The sequence below is a fragment of the Rhinolophus hipposideros genome (assembly GCF_964194185.1).
Source record: "Rhinolophus hipposideros genome assembly, chromosome: 4".
NCBI lineage: Eukaryota > Metazoa > Chordata > Mammalia > Chiroptera > Rhinolophidae > Rhinolophus > Rhinolophus hipposideros.
In genome coordinates, this window is record NC_138050.1 from 65676358 (window position 1) to 65704218 (window position 27861).

A 27861-nucleotide genomic window follows, 5' to 3' on the forward strand; every position below is an offset into this window, starting at 1 on the left:
CTTGTATTCTGCCTTTTTCTCTGCCCCTTTATCATCTGTTTTCCACAAAGAGACAGGAGTGATTCCTTAAAAACCTAAGCCAGATCATGTCAGTCTCCCCCTCTGCCCCCTTCCCATTTCACTTGGAATGAAACCATGGCCCCTCCTGCTTATGTCTCTCCCCACCCCCACATTCTTTACTCACTCGGCTCCAGCTCTACTGGCTTCTTCGCTAGTCTCCCAACACCTTGTGGGTATATTTGTCCCATGGCCTTTGCACTTGCTCATTCTTCCACATGGAACACTTTTTCTGCAGGTCTGTGCCGGCATGCTCCCCCTTCCAACAGGTATCTTTCTGCTTAAATGCCCGCTGATCGGAGCCCTTCCTGACCTCAATATAAGATGGACTTTTCCTCCTTCACTCTATCCCCCTAAGCTGACCCCTTTTCTTCTTAGTACTTAGTACTTGTGCTCATGTTCATTTTTCATATTGTCAGCCTCTCACCATAGAAACTCTAGAGACTATGTTTCACTGAAATCATTGTGCCCAGAACAATGCCTGACAAGGTCAATGTTCAATAAACATCTCTTAAAATGGTTAAATGAATAAATGCTGTGAAAAACCACGGGGTGAAAACAAAATCCCTGAGAGGTTCAAGGTTACGATTTAGTCATTATGAAATGTATCCATTGCTGGTGATCAAATATGTGTATGAAGAACTAATACTAAAAGTTTTAGGGTGGCGGTAGGAGAACACATTTTAAATCTTTTTTTCTGTCTCCATGTAGGATTTGCAGCTTTTGGAGGATGGAGATCTGACTGTGATAGGAGATCGGGGAAGCACGCTGAGTGGAGGGCAGAAAGCTCGGGTCAACCTCGCCAGGTAAGTTGCATTTTAGTTGCCATTGTGCACATGCCACTTAGGCTGCTTATAGGCGTGATTTACATGAAGACCCCACTTACTGTGTGTGGGTGCTGTGTCAAGCACTAGTCTTGGATTATTCCATTGGCTCTTGGAATGACCATCACGTGAGTTGTTGAACGCTGCCATAATTCAGAGATGCGATCCAGGGAGCGTGAAGCTTCCTTCTGTCTGATGTCGCCATGTGTTTTCTAGAGCAGTGTATCAGGACGCAGACATCTACCTTCTGGACGACCCTCTCAGTGCAGTGGATGCAGAAGTTGGCAAGCACTTGTTCCAACTGTGAGTTTGCGCATGTTTTATGCCATTTCTGCTTATCAGGAACCCAGAGCTTGAGCTCAGGAAAGACTTTGTGCCTCAGAAGACTGAGCTCGTTTTGTTTTGATGTCCCTCTGTCCCCTCCCTCGCTTCCGCAGACGATCCATTTTAGTGAAATTTAGGGAGTTAAGAAATTAGTGGCAAATTTTCCAAGTCCCCCGCCCCAACTTGCAGTTAGTTGATCACCAAGACACTGTTGATGGATCCGTTCTCCAGGAATAAGAAAGATGATGTACAGTTGTTAAACCTACATGTGGGTCAGTAACCTGATACATGGTTGTCAATTCTTTTCCTTCATCATTTGTGGCATGTTAGAAGCAGTTTCATTACCAATACAGATCTTCCCTGGAAAGACCTTGTTGGTTTATGCTTATTATTCTGTAGGTTGGAAATACTTAGTAAAGTTCAGAATTTAAGAATGATTTGTTCTCTAGCAGAGTATGGCTTCAATCAATTGATATTGCTTCCTGGATTCTTCCTAGAATTAATAAGTCAGACCCATAAATGTAGGGTTAACTTGAATTTGAAACTAGGTATCTAGAGTCTGGCTTAACTCCACCCTCTCACTTTGTTTCTGGAGTTTGTTTTTGTTGGCTTTTGCTGAGCCACTGAGCTTCTGAACTAGAACAGTCTGAATCTATTTTCTGTGTGTATTATAACCTACTGTGCACTGACTGACGCTTCCTATGTAGTCTAGGCTGTCCTTTGCTAACTATCGTGACCTTGCTTTTGCTAAAATAGCCTCCATGCCTACCCTACGGTTACCTTGCTGTATTTTATACCTTATTAAAGCCAGTGAGCCCTTTCAGTTGCTCTTATTGAAGCACAACTGTGCACACTGAGGTAGCTGCTCTTACCAATGTTATTGTGCAAAACATCTTAGCTTATAGAGGAGGACAGTAAGCTGGAGAGGGTAAGGACCCATACTGGGCAGGAGACGGGAGATCAAGAAGTTTAGATCTTGTTTTGGCCCCTAAAGAATTTGTCTCTACACGGAGTTGGTCAAAACTAAAGCATGGGAAGAGTTTACTCTTAAGGCTTAAAGGGCTTTTGATAAAGGATAACACATGCTAAATGGGAGTGGAAGTGGCAGCTCTCGGCATTCAGCTTAGACTGGAAAGCTTCCTGGCAGGAAGTGGTCCTGCAGTCTGGGAAGGGTGTGTAGAGGCTGAGAATAGGATTCAGTCCCTTTGCCAAAAGGGAATAGTAGAAGCAAAGGTATGGAGGTAGGGAGAAGCAGGTCGTGTGAAAGAACCGTAGGCACATTCTCTAGCAGAAGATGCAGGTTGTACTGCAGAAGGAAAGCTACTTGGAAATCCTTGCTGTGAGGTCCTGTGTGATTTGCTAGGGCTGAGTCTGTTTACGCTGCTATAACAATACCAGAGACTGGGTGGCTTATAAGTAACAAATTTGTTTCTCTCAGTTCTGGAGGCTGGGAAGTCTAAATCAAGGCCGATTCGAAGTCTGGTGACAACATGCTTCCTGGTTCCTTTCTCTGTTCCTCACACTGTAGAAGGGAAAAGGCAGCTCCCTGAGGAGGTCTTTCTAAGGCCACAGATCCCATTCCTGAGGGCTCCACACTCATGACCTAATCACCCCCCAAAGGTTCCACCTCCAAATGCTATCACATTGGGGATTAGATTTTAATCGTGTGAATTTTGTGAGGGAACACAAACATTCAGTCTATAGCAACCTGCCATAATCGAGTACCATAGATTGGATGCCTTAATTAAACAACAAACTTATTTTCCCACAGTTCTGGAGGCTGAAGGTCCAAGACCAACATGTCCCCAGGTTTGGTTTCTCCTAAGGCCTCTCTCCTAAGTTTGTAGATGGCTGTCTTCCTGCTGTGTGCTCATGTGGTCTTTCTGTTCACCTGCACCCCTCGTGTCTTTTTTCTTATGTCCTACTCCGCTCTCCTTCTAAGGACACCAGTCAGATTGGATTAAGGCCACCCTAATGACCTCACTTCAACTTAATTACGTCTTTAAAGGCCCTATCACCAAATTTTAAGGTAGAGGTCCTTAAGATATCAACGTGTAAATTGGGTGGGGGGCACCATTCATTTGTAACAGGTCCTAAATAACGCAGTAAGAAGATTCGAGCAGAGTCAACTGGGTGAGAGTGAGACAGTGAGAGGCTGCCCTGAGCCTGGACTGTCGGAGCTGGGATTTGCGGTCATCCACTAAGCATGGGTCACGGGGTGGGTCCCCTAACATCAGTCCACCAGAGTGTGTATGTAAAATGTGCTTATGTATGAAGGGAATGGAAAGGTCTGGAGATGGATGGTGGTGATGGTTAAAATGGTAGTCAGTTTTGTTTGACATAAATTTTATCACAATAAAAAAAAGTGCACAGTGCAAGGAATCTTTGAGAATGCAGAGAGTAGGGCCAGCTGACACTTGGCATGGTCTCCCGCCGTATGATCTGACCTCTCTTTCCCACCCCATCCTAATTGTGACGTGAAGAATTTTCCCCAGGCAGAGAAGTGCCCAGTAGGCTGTCCTGAGTTCAGTGACGGGTGCTAGCGCCAACACAGAGATTCCCCACTCCCGTCTTCTGGCATTGTGAGTTGCTCAGCTCAGCCTTCCTGGTCCCAATGCTTAACTTTGAACTCCCCACATGTCTGTCATTCTGTCTTTTGTGAGTCTGCACAAGTAATCCACTGCTCCAAGAACAGTTTTGGCTGGTTATTGCATTCATGGCAGTAGTAGGAGGAAAGAGGAGGGGTTTTAATTGCGAAGTATCAGTGTGCTTATCACAAAAGCTCTCCCAAGTTCTTCTTCGAACACAAGTGTTTATAAAGTCCTCTCGCACCTTTCGGGTTTAATGACTTTGGATATACACTTGATAGAAGCAAGCTTGTTAAAACTGTTGTTTGCTAATCAGAACCACGTTCTTTAGGGAAACTTAGGGCAGGGAGCACGAATGCAATTTAGGAAATCGCTCAGCAGCAACTGGAGAATGTTCTCAACGAGTTAGAAAATTGGATTGAACAATATACTATGAAAGATGGAGGTTGTGTTGAAGCTTAGTAATGCGAAGTGTTTTGTATTAAAAGTGAATGAAGTACACTTTTACTTGCTATTAACAGTCTACTTCAGTCATGAATATATATCCAAGGTTATTAAGGTTTGTGAGTTTTACAACTGTACGTTGTAAACGTTAAGTAGATTCTATCACATAAAGAAGGGTAGGGGCCCTTAAATTAATTAATGTCAGTGGAATCTGTTTCTGGCCATGGATCCCTGCTGTATTTTAGAAAGCCCCATGTCACCAGACCCCAGACTCCTGTGCAATTAGTTCTTTGGGTTTGTCCTAATCAGACCTTCCATACTGCTGCCATCTCAATTCACCCTTCCTGCTCAGACCTTTACAGAGCCCCCTTCAAGTTCAGGATGCAGCTCAAAATCCTGAATTGGCAAACAAGGTTCTTTGCATTCAGCCCCGATTCTCCTTTCCAACACTTCCTTGCACAACCTCAGTACATATTCCAGCCATGCCGCCTTTTGTGTAGTGCCCTGAATGAAGTAAGCCCTTTCTCATAATCTGTCTCTCTGTACAGATATTGTTCCTTCTGTCCTAGAGCCAGGGGACAATGTGCCAGGGCAAAGAGGAGAGATGAAGGACATCGCTACCTCCTTCCCTCCTTGTCTCTCCAGGGGGACATGTACACTTCCTGTCTTCCCAAAGCCCCTGATGGGTTGTGCTGGATCCTTACACGACCCCCACCCCCCACTAAATTGTGAATTCATGAAGATGCTTTTGCACAGCATGTTTCTGTCTCAGAACCTCTGCACCTGCTATGCCTTCTTCCACGGATGTTTCCTGGCTCACGTGTCACCTCCACCTGAGATAGCAATCCTCACCTTGCTTTTTCCTCATAGCACACCTCGCGACCCTGTAGTGTATTTTCTGTATTCGTTTAGTGTGTCTGCCTCTACACGATGCAGAATATTGCCTGTTTTCTTGACCAGTGGATGTGTCCTTAGAACAGTGCCTGGCACCTCAACAAATGTTTGTTGATTGAATGAATATGAAGGTTGTGGCTATCTTCTCTGTATCACCTCCACCATGGTATGTGATACCTCTTAACACAGGTCTTATATAGAATAAGTTAAACAACTTGTTGCGGAATCAGTCATTTTCTTATTGGCCTGACTTGGAAAATTTTACTCTTAAAAATTTGGAAAATAGAGTATTTTCCTGGAGATTTTGATGAAAAGCATAACTTAGGAAAAGTTTAAAGCCATCAACTGGTAACATCATTGAAATTATATTACCTCATCTGAGATAGAATGTTAGGAAGAAAATGTTTTCAAACTTTTGAGTTGGCCCATCTTGGACATAACAACCCATCAGGTTGGATTCAAATGTGTCTTCAGGGGTTAATGGCAGGTCATTTTGAATCAAGGGGAAATAATTCCATTAAAAGCTTTTATACCATGCCTGACGAGGGGTTTAATTTACTTAGTCAAGAAACTTTGGTATGAAAGCCAAACGAAGACATGTCTAAAGGGAAAACGTAATCCTTTTAGACTTAAAGAACGATGTGATAGTGTATGCAGCTACCTCCTGGGTCTTGCTTTTGGCCATGGGCCCAGGCTCAAAGGTGTCCCGTTAGGCTGCAAAACATATGGCTTTTTATGGGTTGCAGGAAGGGTACAGAATGGAGTTAACATTTACCAAATGGATTAGTGCTTTTATTTCTTAAAACATGCCTATGAGTTGACATTAGCCTCATTTTGAGTTGAAGAAACAGGTTCAAAGAGGTTTAGTAGCTACCTGACATTATTGGGCTAGTAAGAGGCAGAGCAGGGCATAGATTTGAACTCCAGTCCGAGGGTCTCCACAGTTCTTGGTCTGTCTCACCTCAGCAGGTTGAGTTGTGGCCATGTTCCTGAGATGTGCTCAGTGTGAGACTCAGGCAACCAGAGTGTGTACGTGGAGCCCTGCCTGTGGTCTCTGGGGCCCGGTACCAGCTAGTCATTTACCTGGAGGGGTTGCAGACCATTGTGGATTGCAGCTGGGGCTGAGTTTCTAGGGGTCTGCATTTAAAATGTAGGAGTACTTTGAGGAGTTACAGTAAAAAAACAAAACAAACAACAGCAACAAAAACCCTCTAAGGTTGAATAACAAGATGGGTCTTCCCTAAGAGAATTGCCGTTTCCTTTGAGCCACTGGGTGATTTCCACTGATTTGGGCCATTTGGGTTTTGTTCTCCATATTCTGCAGGTTTTCAGTCCTAATGAAACAAGATGTGCTTCCTGGATGGGACTGATCGAGGTTGCACTAGTATTTATTTTCTGTCTAATCATATTTAGAAAGAAACATCTAAAAAATGCACTCTGGCAAAGGTTACTGAAAATCTAAGACTTTTTTCCCTTTTGCTTAATATGTACATCATAAATAATAATCACCTATGAAACTGTCTAAGAAATATGTACACATTTTTATATGACATAATTCCCTTCTTCCCCCATTCCTACACAACGATAAAATAATTGATATTTCAGTTCAGTCAGGTTTTGAAATGTCAGTATTGCTCAATTGTTTTTCCATGTGAAATATATAAATAATTGTTAAGCTGAGTTTTAGGAAAAAACAAACTTAGTAGTCGCTACCTCGTGCTCTAGACTGCTTTCTAGAATTTCTTAGCAGAGCTAGACTCAAGTTTGCTGCCAGTAAATTTGAGGACCTCGTCAGCTTCATTGATTTATATTTGTATTTAATTTGTATTTATACTGGTATTTAAACTACAGATCTTTGACTACTGTGTTGTCTTTGTCTCCTTATGTTTTCAAGATGTACGTTTTTCAATTTGGAGCACCCCATTAATGTGTTTTTGCATACTGTACCTCTTACATTTATAGGTGTATTTGTCAAACCTTGCATGAGAAGATCACAATCTTAGTGACTCATCAGTTGCAGTACCTAAAAGCTGCAAGTCAGATTCTGATATTGAAAGATGTAAGTAATTTCTAGAAGTGTGTGGAGCTTGCTAGCTCTCAGGTGTGTTGAAGGCAAGGCCTCCTGGCAGGTCACTCTCCTTGCGTTAGTTGTAAACTCCCTCTTCCTCCTCAGCTTTCCGTTCCTTTCTTCTCAGAGCTGCTATCCATCCTTTGAGGGAGAATGCAAAGACGTGTAGAAATGTTACTATTGCATCCTAAGGCCTGTACCCTAATGTATATAAAATTGCTCCCTCAGAGTTACTAAATTAAAATTATTCTAGTGAAATTGTTAAGGATAATTATGCTACTTTATTTAGAACTTTTTGTTTTCCTGTTTCATGACTTAAGCCAAAGTGTTATTTGGAAATTAGAGCTACAAAGACATGCTTGTATCTGTTGGATTGTCATGTGGGGTTTCCCTAACGAGTGTCTTCCATTAATTACAGAAGCATGATTGGACAGCCATGCACCCCTGCTCAGGGGCACCCACTGCCCTATAGTCAGTTGCTAGTCTCACCACGCAGGGCTTTCCGCATGCCTGATATGTGATAGCCTATGCGGCTGTAAGACAAGTCCCTGCCATCATGGGGCTTCCATCCTTACGGGAATAGATGTGACGAAAGGGATAGAGGGGTGGGAGCTGAAATGACTTACTCCCTGAGTAGGTGATACCTCTCATGACCTGAGTGACATGAAGACGCTGGCCGCGCAGTAACCTGGGGGAGGGGCACTGGTGGGGGTGTCCAGTGGCAGCGTGCTGAGGAAGGAGCTGACCTGGCATGTTGCAGGAATAGCAGGAAGGCCAGTGTGGCTGAGGCAGAGTGAGCAGGGGGAGCACGGAGGGAGATGGGCTGAGCACGGTGCGTAGCGGTGCCCGAAGTGGGATGGAAACCACTGGATGGTCCAGAGTACAGGAGTGATGTGATCTGGTGCGTGATTTGAAAAGATTACTCTTGATGGTCATTGGACGGGCCATAGCAGAAACAATGAGAAGTTTTACTAAAGTTCAGGTGACAGAAGTAAGGGCTTAGGCTAGTGTTGTATCAGTTTCTAGAGCTGCCATAACAAAGTACCACAAACTGGGTGGCTTAAAATGACAGAAATATATTCTCATTATTGTGGAGGCTACAAGTTCAAAATCAAGGTGCTGATAGGGCCATGCTGTCACTGAAGGCTCTAGGGGAGGGTTATTCCTGGCCTCTTCCAAGCCTCTGGTGTTCTCCAGCAATCCTTGGTGTTCCTTGGCTTTTAGCTGCTACACTTCCATCTCTGCCTCCATTGTCACAAGGCATTGTCCCTGTGTCTGTATGGGTCTCTTCTCTTTATAAGGACACGAGTCATTGGATTTAGGGCCCACCTTACTCCAATATAACCTCATCTTAACTTGATTACATCTGCAAAGACCCTATTTCCATACAAGGTCGCATTCACAGGTACCATGTCCAGGACTTGAACATATTTCTTGGCGGGGGGGGCTACCATTCAACCCACAACAGCTAGTGTGGTTGCAGGGCGGGAGGTCAGTGAGGGTTTCTAAGGCTTACTGGTTGTTTGCGTCACTCCTTGGCTTGTTTGCCTCTATGTCTCAGTACCTCCATCGTTAACCCTTGTCGGTTGCAACAGGCCCTCGGTCAAATGCCTAACTTCACCAAATGAATTTCTGCCCTAAAAAAGATTATAAAAAGGCAGAATCGCTACCTGTGTAAAAACGCTTCGTATGTTGATGCTTCCCTACTCCTCCGGGGTTAGGGAGCTCAGATTCCTTAAACGTGGGGACAATTAAATTCGTGTGCAGAGGGGTGAGACTAGTGTGCTAGGACCCCAGTGTTGGCAGTATGATGAGTACAGAATCAGCAGGCAGGAGAATAACCTGTTGAGCCAGGCTCTAGATGTTTTGGGGGTCCCCTTATTGCTATTGAGGATATCACCTCTGATTTTAGTACTATCAAAACAACCACTTGTCCACTGGTGAGCACCCCTGGATGAGTTGTGATTCATCCTTACAGTTTGTTTGGTCCCCCTCGAACAGCAGAGCGGGCTTGGCTGCCTCCTCTTCCCTTCTTAGAATAATTCTTGCTTGGCTGCTGAGTAAAACTGCTATCTCTATAACATAGTCATTTTCTTGTGCATTTTATAGATACTTAAGTGGAAAGTGGTAATTTCATTAAATAGGGTGTATGAATTTTGCCTCCCAAGTGGAACAAGACACCATATACCATGAATAATTTTCTAATTCAATAGTAGTATCAAATGGTTCCCAACAGCTTCATTGGGTTTTACTTAGTGGACCCTGTGGGGGGATAGGATGAGAGGGGTATAGTGGGGCTTGGGCCACATTCCTCCTGACCCGCCGTAACCAGGGCTGCCCTTCTTAGATTTGTTTTGCATCCTGGGATTTTGCCTAATACTGTGTTTACCACTGAGTAAATAAGCTTAGTTTCATTTCATAGGGTAAGAAAACAGTGAAAACATCTGCACATTACTTTATATAACTTGGTAAGGAGGGGAAACTGTGTAATGAGGTGTCACATACATTAAAAAAAAATATTTGATTGGCTATCACCTCAGTGGTTGCCTGCTTTGGGAAAGCCTGGTTGGCTGCTCGTGGATATTCTTAAGTTTCATCTTCTCTGATTTGAGTGTATTAAGTTTTGGTTTCCTTGCATAGGCTACCAAGGCATTAGAGCCGCCCCTGTCTAATGACCTCCTTGTTTAGTTACTTCAACACACGGAATATTGAATTTTGAGTTGAGAACTTTCTGAGTTTTGCGGGCAGTTTTAGAGTAAAGACCATGGCGAAGCAGCTGATGGATTCTATGTATGCAGGGCTAGTTCCTACACAAGTTGTCCCATTGGTGCACATGATACTATGACAATGGTCAGAAAAATGTAATGAATGACTTTTACCTGTGCAGAAGTGCTTGTGCACACCTCCGTGTCAATCTTAAGTCTCCCCCTACCCCCAGAATATCCTTCCCAATTGACTCCCTTTTAAATTCTGCTTATTACGTGAGACTCATCTCAATTTCCATGTTGCCTAAAAAAAACTGTACTGACGTTCCCACCAACATCTATACTTTTTGCTTCCTTACATGACCGTAGTCGTTATGTCAATGATCTCCATTTTTAATATATGATTACACATTTCTTTTATACTCTCCTAGCACCAAACATAGGGTTCGGCCGAGAACAGAATGCTCAGTTCTGTGTCCAGTGAAATTGAACTAGATTAGTCAGCCAGAATTTCAGACCTAAGGATAATGTTCCTTGTGAAAATCATAGTTGAAGGTCAATTAACTTTTATTGATTAGTATTAAATTAGATTGGTATTATCAAACGCAAATGTAGTTTTCTGAAATTCTTTATTTTTATTTTAGGGTAAAATGGTGCAAAAGGGGACATACACTGAGTTTCTGAAATCTGGGGTAGATTTTGGTTCCCTTTTAAAGAAGGAAAATGAGGAGGCTGAACAATCTTCCATGCCAGAAAGTCCCACGCTGAGGAATCGGACTTTCTCAGAATCTTCGGTTTGGTCTCAACAGTCTTCTAGACCGTCCTTGAAAGATGGTGCTCCAGAGACCCAAGCTGTGAGTTTCTCATCTGGCAACATGCCCTGGTTCTCTCTGCTCTTGGTGGTCTCATGGATCTTCAGTCTGCTCTGCTCATGACATCTTCTTTTGTCCCAAAGCAGATCCTAAGGTTCCCAGGCTTTATTCCATGGAATTTGTAGAATTAAAATAGAACAAAGGGAGCAAGCCTGATTGGGGTTCTCCTTTGGGTATTGGATGGAGAATCTTATGGAGATCAGTAGTGAGTGAGTGTACTGCTACAAACTTCTAGGTATAGGTGGCTCATACCGATAGTATCATAGAACTCTTGAATTTATCATAGATAAATCCTACTTGCTCTGGTGGCCCCAGGCTTTCCTTTTGCACCCAGAGGCTTCATTGAAAGACCCCTCCAGACTGCGTCCTGCTGTAGCCCACATTGAATCAGCTACTTTTCCTGTATGTGGGAATGTTCTGGCACCACAGATGACTGGTAATATTATTTTGCCCCACTGTCAGATGGTTTGTGGTAGGCCAGAAGTAGCGTGTGTAAAGGACCTGGTCACAGTAGACACTTCAGAGTTAGTTCCCATCTTCCTTTCTTACCCTGCAAGACCGAGAACCACATCTGATCCATCTTTGAATCCCCAGTGGCCAGCATGGAGACCAGGACATCCTTGGCTCACGTGAATCTCTAATACATTCTAAGTTCTCCAGACAGAAGTACAGAAATGCACTAACTCTTCCTTGAATACATACACAGGTATTCCTCAGTAGCCAAATCCAGGAGCCTGGATGATTCTTATAAGTATTCAGATTAGTCTCTCACATTTCAAACTCATGAATCACTCTCTAAAATTCAGAAAACAAATCGATTCTGAACATACACTCTCCTAGCTATATCCAAACTCTTTACTACTCCATGTTAGTGCTTAAACTCCGTTTACTGTATGTATTTGATAATATTACGAGCCCCTACTTTATGTTTCCATCATTGAGTGAAACAAATAATTTACAGTGATACATTAGCTACATATCATTGTATGTTATTTTGGAACTAGTTTCTGCATTTATACTTGAATCGGGTTTGTTGTGCCTGTGTTGGAAATCATGATGTTCTATGTTAAGCAAAGCCACACAGCAGTAATAACCTTGTGCAAATGCTATTTCCTTATTTCTAAAGATTCCTAGAAGGGGATGGCCGAGTCCGTGGTTAAATGCATATATGGTACGGCTAAATATTCCTACACCCTTGTCCGTAGGAGATGTACCATTTTGCGCTCCCGACAGTGTATGAAATGTGTGTTGTCCCACGGCTTTGTCAATGGAGTGCATTATTGAACTTTTGAAATTTTGGGGTTCATTATTTAGAACTTTGTCTCTCGGTGCCTTTTTTCCTTCCCAGAATGAGAATATGCCGGTTGCAGTAACCGAGGAGAGCCGTTCTGAAGGAAAAATTGGTCTTAAGGCCTACAAGAATTACTTCACAGCTGGTACTCACTGGTTTATCATCGTTTTCCTTATTATGCTGAACACCGCATCCCAGGTAAGGAAGGACATTGGCTTTATTTTGTGCTATTAGCTTGATAGTTACAGGATCATTTATATTTATACTGTATTTACTTGTACTATGTTACTGTATTTTGCAGTCCCCTTGGATTTGCAATGAAATAGGCTCTCTGTGGGGAACAAAATAAGTGCTGTGTCCCAGTGTTGATGTGTACCAGAGGGCTTCGAGGAAAAAAACGGAATGTCTTTTAGAGATTTTAAAATGTAATATGCCCTTACTTGACCTGTTGTTCTCTGGGATGTTGGGCTTGGCACAGCCTTGACCTGAGTTGGAAGGACCATCTGCCTTTTCTGGAGCCTTTCGATTCTCCATTTTAGTAAGTGAGAGTTCTGAGTTGGTAAGTGATGTTAGCGTTTGATTTTTGTGTTTGTTTTTCCCCCCTACTCTAGGTTGTCTACGTTCTTCAGGATTGGTGGCTTTCACACTGGTGAGTTATTTCTGGTCTGACCGCAAGATGCTATACAATTGAAATGAAGCCTCACTTTCTCACCGAGTCAGGGGGTGGGGTAGGGTTTGTTCAGCCTGCACTTCTAATCCTCACTTGGTTTCCCTGAAGAAAAATTAAAGTCTTGCTAGTGGTGTGTGACCCTCCCAGGGTCGCTACTCCTGTCTCACCCTCAGCGGCATCTTCTCAGACAGTTTTTGAGAACTCACAGTCAGGATTCACATTGAATTTTTATGAGGTAGACATGCACAGCACCCTGTGAGCTGGAAGTCATCTTCCAGCATAAAACGTATCTCCCAAAAGGAGGTTAAGTTTATTTTCTCCTTTTGTATTTATCTAAATTCCATCTACCGCTTGATATTTTTTCTTCCCCGGTCCATAGGGCAAATGAACAGACTGCCCTGAACGTCACTGTAAATGGAAAAGGAAATGTAACTGAGAAGCTCGATCTTAACTGGTACTTAGGAATTTATTCAGGTAAAGTGTAATCATTTGGTCTATTATATGAAAGTCTGAGGTGCTTACAATGAGCCTGTGTGAGTAACTAGGCTTCCAGGAGTAATTCAGTAATGTCTTAACAGATTAAGAGTCTGAGTCGCATTTACTCTGTGAATTAATTAGAATAATTATTTTTTAAAATCTACTGGAAGACAGAGGTTCAATGAAGAATCTTAATTTGCTGTGTACTGGATTTTGGAAGTTAAACCGGGATTGAGCATTCAGAAAATCAGCCACTGGAAATATGTGGCTATTGTCTATTCTAATAGGTTGCTTTTGCTAAATCTTATATTATTATATGGATGGGCAAGGGGATTAGAAACGGATCCCCACCCTCTAGTTCGGATTGTTCCAATTCTGTTTGAATAAACCCTGGCTTTTGTTGAACTTGGATGAAATCCTCTGGCAGCAAGGCCCCCCAAATAAAAGCATTATTCCTTCGCAGGTATGCAAAGCTCCCTTCACCATATTGCTCATCTCTTGGGCTTCACTAATTACTTAAGAGGGAAGCTAAGCAGGGCAAAATCCAGTGTCTGGGAATTAGGCTTCCTTCTTTTTCTTACCTACAGATCACAATGTTATCACCTTCCCAACTGTGTGAGTAATTTAACATTTGGCTTGCCAGACTAATAGTAACACAGTGCTCTGTTTTCACGAGAGTGCTTAGAATATATGTAGCATTACGTACCTTTTAAAGGAAATCCTCATCTGAAATTTTAAATATCCCCCCAGGAAATGCTCATACAAGCTTTCCTTGAAGATAGAGCAAGTTATCTTCGTAAGAGCCTACTCACTAAAATTTGGTATTTATTGCGTTGATCACTTGCTAAGAAATCTAAATCCATTAGCTGTTTACCTTCTGAATTGGTGGACTATGGGAGACCTAAAGAAAGAAGGAAAATGGTTCTGTTATATATTCATGTGGGCTAAAGAAAATGCCTGCCTGTTGATGGAATTTAGGAATTTGAGCAGCCTTCAGAGTTTAAAAAAGGGTGATATGTCATCTGAAGGGAAAAAAAGTACTTGATGGAATATTTATTATGATATTGATGGAATATTTATTATTAATATTCCATTATGATGGAATATTTATTATCCCCACTGTATGTAGCATTGTGAGTTCAAGAGATGTTAGGGGAGATGTTTTAATTTTTATATGCATAGGAGGTATTCATTTATGTCATTAATAAAATAGGTAAATGATTATGTTCATTCGAAAATGCTTTGTTATATAAAACACTTAACGAGACATTCTCATTTAGATTGATTATCTCATGTTAAAATATAATTTATATTTTTTTGCAATTCAAGTAGGAGGTTTTCTACTTGCAACTTAATAGGGTATTTTCATATTCTTTAAAGCTACTTGGGCATTTTTTACAAGGAAATGGTCACTCATTTCTCCTGTTCCTTGTTAATATCACATGCTGGTACCAGTTTTAGAGCCAGAGACCTGTTGTAAATAGTAAGATTTGGGATATGGCAAAGTGAAGATCAACTACTTTTTATATTTGTCTTCTGAGGTTTTAATAGAACTTGTAATTGAATTAGGAAAGAATGGAATGAAATTTACTTTACACCTGATTTTTTTCCCCCCTGGTAGTTTCTATTTAATGAGAGAAAAAGAAATTATTTTACGTTCTTCTTTATAAATGTATCTTGTGAGTGCATTAAACTCTTAATGGAATCCAGATCCTTTATGGAATAAAATACGTAGTACCTTTATAAACTGCCTGAAATGCTTTAGCACTGTGGGAGAAAAGGCAGAGATCCTGTGCTCTGAATGATGTTTCTTTCTTTCAGGTTTAACGATAGTTACCGTCATTTTTGGCATAGCAAGATCTCTGTTGGTATTCTACGTCCTTGTTAATTCTTCACAAGCTCTACACAACAGAATGTTTGAGTCCATTTTGAAAGCTCCAGTATTGTTTTTTGATAGAAATCCAATAGGTAAGTCAGACACCAAGTTTCTCAGTAAATATGTCTTATTAACATATTTAGCGTCTGATTGCATTTCAGTATTTGAAAGTGGAGGTGATGCTCGTAATGCTTGGAAGAAAATCACTATGCGTGTTGATTTATTTTCTACAAAAAGCTTCGTTGACATTTTTCTTCGACCAGAGACAATTTGAATAGAGGGGGCATACAAGCTTTTATTCCAATTTATGTGTGTGTGCCTGGAAAAAAATAAATGAAGGTTCACTTGGCAGAATGGTTGAGGAATCCATTTGTTGTGTGGCATACAAAATACCCTAAATTCAGTGCAAACATGTTTAAATGTAGTTGACTAGTTGCTTAAACGTTGGCTATATCAGGTAGTGTTAAGTAAGCTAGGCTGTCTTTTAGGAAGGACCTTCTTACAAGGAATCTCTCTACATGAGACAGGCTGTGTGTTTCCTTTTTTTTTTTCATTGTCCATCCATTTCTGGAACCACAGGGCTCTTGGATATGCTGTATGAGTTTTTACCTAAAATGATAATGAAAAATTAATTAAAATGCAAGCTGGATAAAATGCAAACATCCTCTTCAATATGTTATTAACCCTATAGTTTTAAAGTAAACTTCTGGTTACATATTAGAGGCTTGCTTGTATCTGCCAGGTGGGTCATCACTAGTAAGGTCATGATATGAGTGCACCCAATGATTTCCAAGTGATTCATACCATAGTTTGCTGTGTATAATGTACACGTTTTTGCCCAAAATTGTGAGGGAAAAATAAGGATACACATTATACATTAGTAGTACTAACTCCATATCTATATAAATGTTTTTAATTCTTTTATTTATGGGTTAAATAAGTGTATTTATGAGTTAAAAGTTTAATTCTAGAAATCAATAACCATATCTGTATGCAAAATAATACCCTGGACTACGATAATTGGTTTTGGTGAACTTAGGACAAACTTGCGATGATGAATAGTTCTCGGCCTTCTATGGTGCATAGATATCGGAAATTTGTTACTGGTACATAAAATTTCTTGCACCTTGTATCTGTTCTTGTGTTTAGTACTTATTTGTTGCATACAATTTCTTGTACCATAATATGTTAAAAAATAAATGTGCAAATTCCTTCCTAGTACAAAAAACAAGTACTACCTGAATGTAAGAAAATAAAAGTTTGAATTAAAAAATTAAAACGCAAGATTTTCCCCTGAAAGTTTGGGCCAAAAACGTTGGTGCACATTATGCACAGGAGCACATTATACACAGCAAAATATGGTACCTTCACCCTGAGGCCTTTGGCTTGTCTTGCTTCTGAAGGTAGCCTCCTGACCTGGGCTCCTGTGAAGAGTTAGTTCATCAACATACATCCCCACTCTGTTCAGTTGCTTAGGTTTGTGGTGAGGCCCAGGGTGGCTTTGTTTTTGCAGGTAATAATTGATAGAACCTGTGGAGGCAGGGAGGTGGGTTAGAGGGAGCTCAGGAGTAGCTTTGATCTGGCCATTAACTCACCATGTGACCCAAGCCAAAGCGTGTAGATGCTATTGGGCAGGCAAATCGCAAAGCAGGATACTGTTGTGGTTAAAAGTATGGACCCGAGCCAGCTGCCTGGCTTCAGTCCTGGTGCTAGTTACTAAGTAGTAGCTGGTTATAGTTATATTAATACTTATGTGCTAGTTACTTAATTTCTCTGTGCCTCGGTTTTCTTATCTGTAAATTGGGGATACTGTTCATACCTGCCTTATTAAGATATTGTGGGAATTAAGCAGGTTAACACATTCACAGTGCTTAGAGCAATGCTTGCGACATGGCCCGTGCCTAATGAATCTGAGCAACAATGGCGATACCTCGGAACTTATTCACCTGTGAAATGGAACTAACTGCTGCTGCCCTTCCTGTTTCACAAGACTGTTGTGAGGATGAAATAAGACTCTTCTCAAAAGCACCTTGTGTAGATTTATCTACACATGTTCAGCCCAGGCACTGCAAAGCACAAGGAATTGTATACTGCAGAGGCCCCTCAAATTTACAGTCTTATTAAATCTGTAGTTAGAAAGTGATTGGGGGACTTATGTACTATTACGGCTATAAAGTTACTCCACTTTGCCAGTTAATTAGAAAACTACAGTTAAAAAGTTTGGAGCGTAAAGTGGGACTGAATTTCTGTTATCACAGCCTCTGAATGCTTGTGACCACAGTTAACCGGACTGTGCATGTTCAAGACCTGTAGGCTTCTCCATGTGCTGATTTATTTATTATTCAAGGATTTAGACCATGTCTAAATCTTCGAGGTTACTAATCTTAGAGCCGCACAGGAGCGCTTATCTTGCCTCCCCTTCCTGTATCTATTGGCAGGATTTTATTCCTTCAAGAAAATAGGAGCCCAGGTAAGTACTCCAAAGGTAGGCCTACTTTGTCCGGAATATTTAGAGGCCATGAGGTGTTTACTCTTTGAGTGGTAGATGAAAAGGTGCTTTTAATTAAAGACATTTTTATATGGTAGATTTTAAATTTCCATTTGGATAAAATTTTTGTACTTTTTATTGTGGCAAGAACAAGCCAGAGCTAGAGTGATGCTTCGTAGTTGATGTGACTGATTGTATGTACTTTAATGGCTATATTATATTAAAAAAAAAAAAACCCAAAATCAGAACGTCCCTCTAGAGTAGAGAGGTAGACGCACTCCATGTTTAAGTTCCTTTAAATGTATGCGAGTGCCCCGCATAAAGTTGCTGCCCCAGAGTGACAGCGCATGTTCTTTGAGCAGCACGGAGAGATCAGGAAGCACATCTTTCTCTTCCCAATACTTTGTTACTCAGAACATGCTTTCAGGGAGACCCCGTGGCAAGTACTGTGTTTCCCCGAAAATAAGACCTACCCCGAAAATAAGCCGCCCCAGTTAAGATTGTTAGCCAGACGATGCATTTAGTATGTTATGACGATGTTCCAGAAAAAAATGACATGACTGTATTTGAATAAATGTAGATTGTTCTACATGAAAAAAATAAACCATCCCCTGAAAATATGCCCTAATGTGTCTTTGCAGCAAAAATTAATATAAGACCTGGTCTTATTTTGGGGGATAAATGGTACATTTCCTATGAGCTCAGGATCCTGCCGGCCTCCCCGGTTTTAGAAAACTGAAGGGACAGATAGGCCTTTTGCCAGTGTATACAGAAGCTCCTCAACTTAGGATGGGGTTACGTACCAATAAACCCATGATAAGTTGAAAATATTACATTGAAAATGCATTTAATACAACTAACCTACCAAACGTCGTAGCTAGCCTCGCCTACTTTAAATGTGCTCAGAATACTTACATCAGCCTATAATAGGACAAAATCATCTCCTTGCTGCTGCCCAGGATCATGAGAGAGTATTATGTTGCATATCAATAGCCTGAAAAAAGAGCAAAATATGAAATTGGGTGTATGATTTCTTCTGAATGTGTATCACTTTGTTTACCATCGTAAAGTTGAGAAATTCTAAGTCCAAAAATCATTAAGTCCAGCCATTGTAAGTTGGGGACCATCTATAGTTTCTAGCAAATTAGACTTGGGTAGTAGCTGGTACAGCTACCAGAAGCTCCAGGCAGAGTCCCACTGCATCTGCCTGAACCACAGCCCAGCTGGGATTTGTGGAGGTCTTGCCAGAGTTCCCTTCTGTACCCTTCTCCAGTTCTCGTGGGTGCCGGAATATTCTCAGTGACATATCAATGACCCTGATATGGGTCATAGAAATGTCTTTTACACTCATTCACAGGTGCTCCCACCCCAGATGTGTTGTCTCTCTTCTCGTGTTTTTTCCCAGATTCTCATGCATTTTATTAATCACTTTGGACACTTTGCAGTTACGCAGTGAACCAGGCCTTTAGTGGAGGGTCCTGAAACACTGGTTGCCCCACCGAAGTCCTAAGTTCACTTACTTGGATTTAAGGAGGAGGGCAAGGTAAACCTGGAAAGTGCATATTTCTTCTCAGTAATGAAGTCTCTCTGGTGCAGTTTAACATTCCCGAGAGCTGATTTTTAAGAAAGTTCCATCTCCCAGCTCCATGACTAAGTTGCTCTCCATTTTGAACCAATGTATGGTTGCATGAAATTTACGTCATTTATTTTGTCTAGCTAATTTCCTTTTTACCTTTCTTCCTCTCACCCATCTCTATTTTTTATCCTTTCTTCCTAAGATGTATTTCGGTAATGGTATTGTATGTGTCTGTTAAAGAGCCACACGTTTTTAGCTGTCCCGACATTTCCTACTCATTTTGATTGAAACTGGAGTTGAATAGTGTCTTACAGATGTGGTCTGTGTCCATGTGCTGTTGACTGCATCGGCCTCTTCCTAGTTAACATTTGTCTTCTATCATCATAGCCCCATTTCCGTTCTATCAGATCTTAATACATGGGTAACACAAATCCCGGGTCAGCAGTAAGTCATTCAGAAATTAAGAGATGATTTCTATTTTAAATGTAAATCATATTTTCCTTGCATGGGCAGAATTCATTTTATTTTTTACATCTAGCACAAGAGGGCAGCATGAACTACATTATTTCAGGGATGGAATATAAGAGCATCTTATTGCAAAACTGTTGTTTTTATTTTAAAGCTTTCTTGGAAATTCCATTTTTATAGGTTGGGTCTTTGTATTTTGTAGTGTTGATATGGAATTTTAAAAGTGTTGTCATGGTTTATTATGGAAACACTTTATGCTTACAAAAAATTATGGTGTTGTCCCAGAATATCTAGTATTTCAAGCAAGGTTATTTGGATTTCTTAATTGATACCTTCTTGCCTAGTAACTGGCATAGGCAGCCACGGACATCTTTACTGGATATATTTTAATTCTAAAGGGTAGAATATGGTCGTTTGTGGGACTTGAGTCAAACATGAGTTCAGGGAGAAATATGAGCACACAGTTTCTTCAGTTTTGTTCCACGTCATCAGAGTCAGCAGAGACATTTTATTCTTATCGAGTCTCTAGAATTTCACTCTTTGTTTTGGAGACAAGATGAGTGGATAGTTGTCTTCTTTTTTTCATGCCTAATTATGGTGACATAACACTTGGCTGAGTGTGTTGACTATAAGGGATTCCAGATAAATATTTATTTATTTGATTTCAATTAGTTAATTTGTCTTTAAGAAACTGAACTGCTGGTGTCAGTAGATGTTATGTTTGTTTATTCTCTCAGGGAAGTGCAAAGTTAATATTGGGCTGTGGCCAGTATGTTCATTTCACACGACTGATGGTTCTGCAGTGGAGTGTGTGTGTGTGTGTGTGTGTGTGTGTGTGTGTGTGTGTGTGATTTATGCATCTAGTATAAAAAAAGTACAAATTTATATTATTTTTTTCTTTACAGATCAAGTTAAATTAGGGCTTTATATATACTATAAAAAGACAAAGAAACATGCAAAGTTTTTGTTGTTGTTGCCATTTTTATTCTCCTGGTGGAAGGTACTTGTATCCAGTGAGGTGTGGAACAGGAATGGTTGCAGTAATGTTTGAGAGAAATATATTGTTGTATCCTCCCTAATGAAAGATCTAGAATTGCCCTAAGGATTAAGATTTCCAACTTGACTGAGTGGGAAATGAGACTCTCTCTGTAGGTGATTTCCCAAATATCCTGGATTAGGATGTACATTGTGTAGGAGCTGAGGGTTGTAGGGAAGAAGGTGTTAGGGGTTTGAACTGTTGTTCTGTTTCTTGAACCAGGAAAGGGACTCCTTAGAATCCACTACAAGTTGCTAAATAAATATTATAACTTGTGGGGAAGTGAAAAATGAACTGGAAACAACATGGTGAGCTTTTTGTACTATCAGAGACTCTGTCTTGCTATATACTCTTTATAAAATCAATTGTCAACATACCGCTGCCTTAACAGAAAAAAAAGTCATCAGTAGAGAAGAAAGATAATTGTAGGGAAACCTATCTGTCTATTCCGTTAAAATGACCACTGGAGTTAGTGCTAAGTGCATATTTTTAACAAGTATAATATTTCAGCACTGTCAAAATTACCTTGACGGTAATAGGCCTGTTAAATTACAGCTCTATAAGTTAGGAGGTAAGATGGCTCTGCTTAGCACACATTAATCTATGCCTGTTCACACAAGAGATTCTGCTGAGCAGGTAGCATGTTCCAACAAGAAATACTGGCCCTAAAACCTCTGATTTATGGTAGGTGTTGTTTTGACACAGCATCTTTCAGACAATTTACAAGGCAAGGCTTCGTGTTAAAATATTTCACCAGTGTCATCATTCGTCACCGACATAAATATTCAGTAGTGATGCTGGAAAATTGGTAATATGCCCATTCATGCCAAATCACTCGCTGTGTTTCCTTTCAAGTGAGATCTGTTTGTGGATATGGTTAAAAGAAACTATGATTTTTCTTCCTTGAGAGCAGATGAGCTGTAAGAAATTGAGAATAAGAATAACAACTACCCTGACAGCTTTCATGTACTCATCTTGCCTGGGTTGCTTTTAATTCTAGCTTAAGTACTACAGGCTTCCCCCCTCTTGCTACTCCCCCCCTTCTTCCTTTTCTTGCTTAGTACACATTGTAAAGAATGTATTTATAAGTACATTAGTTAGTTTAACAGGCTTTTTGTGTTCAAAGGAAGAAGTTAGTCATCATCAGAAAAGCTTTGTTGCAAAACAAAAACACACATTTCCCCTCTCATTTTTCCTTGTTAATAATAACAAATGGAAGTAAGTGACTGTAAAGGGAATAACACAAAAGATTGCATCAATCATAATGATTCTCAATAGCCACATAAATATTATTTTTTCAGGTTTGACTGAAACAGCTAATAGTTTGAAGTAGGTGTGGTAATTAAATCCCGTCGGGTTGTCACATATTAAAAATAATGTTTTTTCACATAACAATGGTTATATGTACTTAAACTCTTATCAGGGTGATACTAAGTCATATTTTATGGGAGTTGCTCATTTACTGCTAGTAGTATCATAAAAGACTTTGTTACGAGTTTAAATAGTTACTTAGTTACATATATTTGATTACTATTGTTATTTTGTCAGTAAGCTCCATAAAGGTGATTATTATAGCACTTGTGTATAGTTGGTAAATATTACACCATTTTGGTGTACACTTTTAATCTGTTAGAATGTTCTGATTATTCTTTATTCATGTTTTTTTCTCCACAATAATCATACATGGAAATACTGACAACTTAGTAACAAAGAAAGCCCTGTGTGGTTGGTTGTGTAATAAAATTTTAAAAAGGTAACATTTGGGAAGCTTGTGCCTTGTTCAAAGTGGTTATCATGTAATATCTCAGGAAAATGTAAGGACGATGCTTTAGGTGTGTTTTTTATTTTTTAATAGTAACTATATTGATACATATATATCTCTCATAATATGTATAAGTTCACTACTTTAACATTTGTGGCTATGATGTTAATACCTCCAAACTCCTAGGTGTTTATTGGTTAAAAATACCTTAGAACTTAGAGCGAGGCAGTCTTTGGGACTTAGGACTTCCCTGGTGTATCTCAGTTTCTGGTATTAGTATGCTCAGTAATTTGGCATTACATGGGATATGTAATTTATGGTAATTTATAAATTAAATTTTATAAATAATTTATGTTTTATAAATAATTTAATTTCCAGTAATTCCAATACTGTCATTTAAAAGTCACCCCCCCATTACTTCAACATTTTAGTTTTTTGTGACAGTCAGAAAATGTATTAGTCTCTTCATGACATAGTTCATTGCTTTTGTATACCCATTTCAAGAGAAACTGGAATAATTTTTTGGGCCAGTTGTAACATGAATAAATATTGAGAAGTATATTACTGAGAGCCTAATATGTATAAAGCACAGTCTTCTGACACAAAGTAGGAGTTGATGAGGATTTGCTGGATTGAAATTCGGTACAATTTTGCTTCAGTGCCAAGTGCTCACCTAAAATATTGTATTTTGAAAGCATTCTTATGAGACCATAGGGTGAATTCTTATTTTCATTTTAAAACTGGAGTCTAATCTTCTGTTATCATTTCTTCCCTGTTTCCTTTATTTTAAACATTATTACTTATTTTGCCATCAAGAAAATGGAACAAAATCTAGATATCTACAACACTGAGCCTGTGACATTTCATTTTACATAAAGTTTAAAATTTGGTTTTGTTTTTAATCACATCTTTATAGTATTTGTCACAATTACAGTTAAATTATAATTTAGGTAATTATGTGTTGACTGTCTGTCTCTTCTCTTAGCCTTGGGCTCTCTGCCCTTAACAGAGTATGTCTATTATGTTACTAGAATAACCTCTGAGCCCAGGATTGGACACATTGGTAGCTGATTCATAAGTATTTGCAGGCTAGATAGACGAAGGGGTGGTTTCAGGAATGTGTTCGCATCTCTCCCTGCCCTGCACATAAAGAACAATGGAAATAGAATTAGATGGAGCCTTTTGGTCTTACGGTTGGTTTTCATATTGAACTCTTCCCTATGATTTATTTTTAAAAGTAGAATTTGTAAAAGAGTATGGTGGATTTTGTTTCTACATGTGATAGCATGAAGATAAAACCATATATATTGGTTCTTGGAAGCTGCATTTCATGGAACTAGACTATACAAGGTTCCAAGTTCTGTTATCTACCAATCAAGGAAATGAAACCATCAAACACCTAATACATTAGCTTGGGGTTTAGTTGTGCATTGAAGATGAATGTTGGCAGTTATGTGGGTTAAATATTTGGTACCTTATAGTTTTACTTGATAAACCACATGCCCTTAAGAAGTCAAGAGGAAGAATTCATCCATTTTAAAACACCAGTATTCTTTTTAAAACTTATTGGATTGTGAGTTGAGATGTAGGTTGAGATGTAGGTTGAGATGTTGCGATGTCCCAGCTCTGCTAAGAATATAGCTTTGGAAAATAGCTGGGCCCGCCACTTCCTTTCTCTTAGCCTCAGGTTTCTAATAGATAAAAAGAGGGGGCTTTTTCACTCAGGTGTTCATTGGTCATCTACTAGTTGTTAGTTGTGGTCCCAAACATTGGGACAAAAAGTTCTCTCTTGTCAGACATTTGCAGACTTAAATAATTGCAGACAATGAATTTTTTTTAAAGTGTCAATATTCTGCGATTCCATATGGTACAGATACAGATTCAATATTTAATACAACTGTAGAATGGAGATCTCGATTCAAGTATACACACAGCACACATACCACTTACAGACATAACCCTATGGAATACTTCTTTCTCAAAATCAATTATAGAAGTGGTTGGCCTTGATCTCATAAAATTTCCAAATAGTGTTCTCCTGGAACTTTAAGACTAATTGTTTTCAAAATGAAACCACACCAATGGGAGTGTGAGAAGAATTTAGGAAACAAAAGTAAGTGATTCCTTTTTTCAGAGATCATAAGGTCTAAGCTTACAGCAAACTCAATCTTGACCCTTGACTAGACTCGAGTACTTTCCTGACCCATGAGGGACTGTCTGGGTGCTAGAGCTGGTCTCTGAAAAGTGTGCTAGGGAATGGAGAGGGAAGCCAGGATTTCCATCGTTGCTCTTTATAAGTATCTACACACACTTCTCTTTGGGCTCTTTAGAAGTGTGTTACAAATGCTTTGATAGTAGGTAGAACATAAGCAATGACAGTTTTTTTGTAAGTAATGTTATCATGAAATCAATTCTGATCTGTAGAGTGTGCTTCTCATTCTTGGTAACCAGGATTGATCTCTTAGAAACTCCCCCCTCATTTAGGTAGAAACTCTTTAATATCGAGAAAAAAGATGACAAGCTTCAAAGTATACTTTGACTGGAAGTTTATTAAAATACTGTGGTTAAATAAAAAGCTATCATAAAATCAAGTTCTCTGTTCTGGAAATATTTTCCTTTCATTTCTTTTTTTGCATTTGCATTTTAATAGATTGTATCACATGGGGAAATGTTTCAATCTCTTGAACACCTGGAAAGTCTATTTTAGACTTGTTATGTGTTTAAGAATCTTCATCCAGACATTATTCCAAATACAGTCATGCCCTCATAGGAAAATCCCGCCTCTAGGTCGGCTGTTGGTAGAGAATGGTGCTACTACAGAGCACTTTGTTGCTAACTAACATCAGTGGAATCCAGTGTTTCTGCCCTGGTTGATTTTCTGCCTAAATCCCTGATTTGGGGATGTTTAAGTCCCCAAATTAGTTAAGTCCCCATGATTAGTTAATGATTTTTTTCTCTGCACTTCAAGTGGAAGTTTCTAGACATGTTCTTTTGATTCAGTGACTGATCCATCTTTTACTATGTTTGAGGCATGGAATCAAAAAGTATAGCTATTTTGAGGTGTGGTTGAGAAAAACAATGCACCCACTTTGCGTTCTACACAAAGATATCTGAAAAGACACCGCGATGTATACGGATTTGTCCTGAAATATATTTTCTTACAATATAATTCCATATGTCTATATCAGCACTGGTGCTTTGAGACATAGAATCATGGATTAATATTTTTCATTACCTTTAAATATTTAAAAATAGATTAAGAAGGAAATGTTTGCTTTCTTGTGTGTAGTTATTTTTAGAATTTGTTTGTTTCCCTGTTGGTGTCAGAATGGCCTGGGTTCATAAAATTTCTTTTGGGGGAACTATAAAGTTACGATTCATCACTTTTTAGAGAACAAAACGGTAGGAACATCTTAAAATTATATCTCATGCAAAAATAAATCTTCTCTGTAGTTTTCCTTTTACTTAGCATTTAAAATGAAAAAATAAGTCAAAATGGTTTAGTAAATTCCACCAATGAATGCGTGATATTGTGGACAGAAGTATTTTCACTAGTGCCAGCTTTTATGTGTTAATTTTGACATAGCCCTGTAAATGAAAGGGAAATAAACACATATTTCAAGATGATGAGTAGTCAGTGTTACTAGAAAATTGTTCTTCCTTCACTTCAAGATTAAATAGTTGTTGACATAAATAGCCAGAGTAATAAAAGGGAGCACCTGTGTAATCCAGAAAATCATTGGTGTATCGTACACTCAGATAAGCTGCTGTTTAGTAATGAATGAATTGTCAAGTCTTAAACCAGGTGAATAGATTTAACTCATGCATTAGGGAATTCTGAAAATTGAGTTCAGAAGCTTTAATTCCCCTTGATGCCAAATTTCCTAACCACTCACATCTCCTTTCGCAAACGAGACACTGTAGGATTTTAATGCTTATTTGACCTGGCCTTTCAGGTAGGTCGTCTTTTCTTGGTTCTTCCTATATCAAAGTAGCTAAATTTTCTAGATGAGATTAGGGTTTGAAGTTGTAGGTGACCAAAAGAGTGAGTACTCTATAAGTTTTTGATCAACACTGGATGTTTTTTAAAGACATAGCTCATCTTTTCTCTCCCCTTTACCCTCGTATCCATTTTTTATTTGATGTCTGCAGAGAACTTTGGTTGTCATCAGTAGCCATTTCAAAACTATTACTGGACAGGGAGTTGAGCTGCAGGTCAAGATGCTGTGCAGATCCAGTTCTGCTAGGAACACGTGCCTGTCATTTCCCTGACACAGTCATGATCCTCTTGAGTGAAGCACAATTATCTTAAGCAGCATTGGTGTGGGTTGGGGAGTGTGTGTGAGAGTGAGAGAAACTTCTTTTTATTAGATCGTCACACGAAAATAATTACTGGATTATTTTATAAAGAGATGTGAAATTTAGAGTTAGAAAATGAACCAGCAAAGAAAATGACCTTTGACTTTGCCTACCACCAAATCTAATGCTTTTCCTTTATTTTCCAATACTGGTTTTGAACCACCGTGTGATTTGGGGGTCCGTGGTGCTCTGTGGTAAAGAGAACACTTTGGAATCAATTCCTCCTGAATGTGAATTCCAGCCCTGCCATGACAGACAGACCTTTGCTGAGTTACTTAACCTCTCTCTGCCTCAACTCTACCTGCACAATGGGGATGATAGCATAGTAATAGTCCTAACCATTTTAATGTGTCTGAGAATTAACACGTGTAAAGCATTTTAAAACAGTGCCTAGCAAAGAGCTGACATTGATTGACTTTAATTAAGTGACAAGATACAATTTGGGGGTTTTTGTCCCCTCCTTTTTTTCTTTACAAAATCCAAATGAATATGCCATTTAAAATAGCAAGGAGTGGGGAAGGGCCTGTAGTTTTCTCAGATGCAAGCAAAAATAGATAAATAACTAAGACTAACAAGCCACAAAACAAAATCAACAGCGTGTTTTTGTTTGCTTGTTTTGTTTTTGTTTTCATCTGGGCTTTGCTTCATTCCAGAGTTCATTTTAATTTAATTTGGTTGCACAACGAGAGCTCCATTTTGCATATAAGTACAAAACATCTGGTTTATTTTTTGTTTGAAAATGATACGGCTGAAGTTTATTACAGGTCTATTGTGTAATTAAGGAAAGACAGTTTGAAATTTTATAAAATAAGTTCTCTTTAATGCAACATTGGAATTATTCCAGGGAAGTGGTTGTACTTCTTAGGAGTAGCAGGAACTTATCATTATTATTTTTTTTAAATGTGATATAACTGGTCAAAATGTAGAACTTCTATGTATTCACCTTTTTCAAAAAGCATGAAAAATGACAAATTTCACAAGCGAAAGTTAAAGTTGACCTAAGGCAGTTTTAGATTGTCGAGCCTTCAAATTTTATTCATGGGATGTTTTTAGAGACATTTCGTGGTTTGTTCACTGAAGTT

At 39.4% G+C, this 27861-nt stretch overlaps 1 protein-coding gene across 1 annotated transcript in view; it reads left to right on the top strand.

The window, feature by feature from the left end:
* The window catches only part of ABCC4 (ATP binding cassette subfamily C member 4 (PEL blood group)), a 248131-nt gene that overhangs the window by 103458 nt on the left and 116812 nt on the right, over positions 1 to 27861 (top strand). The window contains exons 12-19 of the mRNA XM_081045495.1: positions 769 to 863; positions 1098 to 1184; positions 7094 to 7190; positions 10549 to 10758; positions 12125 to 12265; positions 12679 to 12716; positions 13117 to 13211; positions 15036 to 15182. Coding sequence (XP_080901621.1) covers positions 769 to 863; positions 1098 to 1184; positions 7094 to 7190; positions 10549 to 10758; positions 12125 to 12265; positions 12679 to 12716; positions 13117 to 13211; positions 15036 to 15182 — 910 coding nt within the window. The remainder of the gene's footprint in view (positions 1 to 768; positions 864 to 1097; positions 1185 to 7093; positions 7191 to 10548; positions 10759 to 12124; positions 12266 to 12678; positions 12717 to 13116; positions 13212 to 15035; positions 15183 to 27861) is intronic.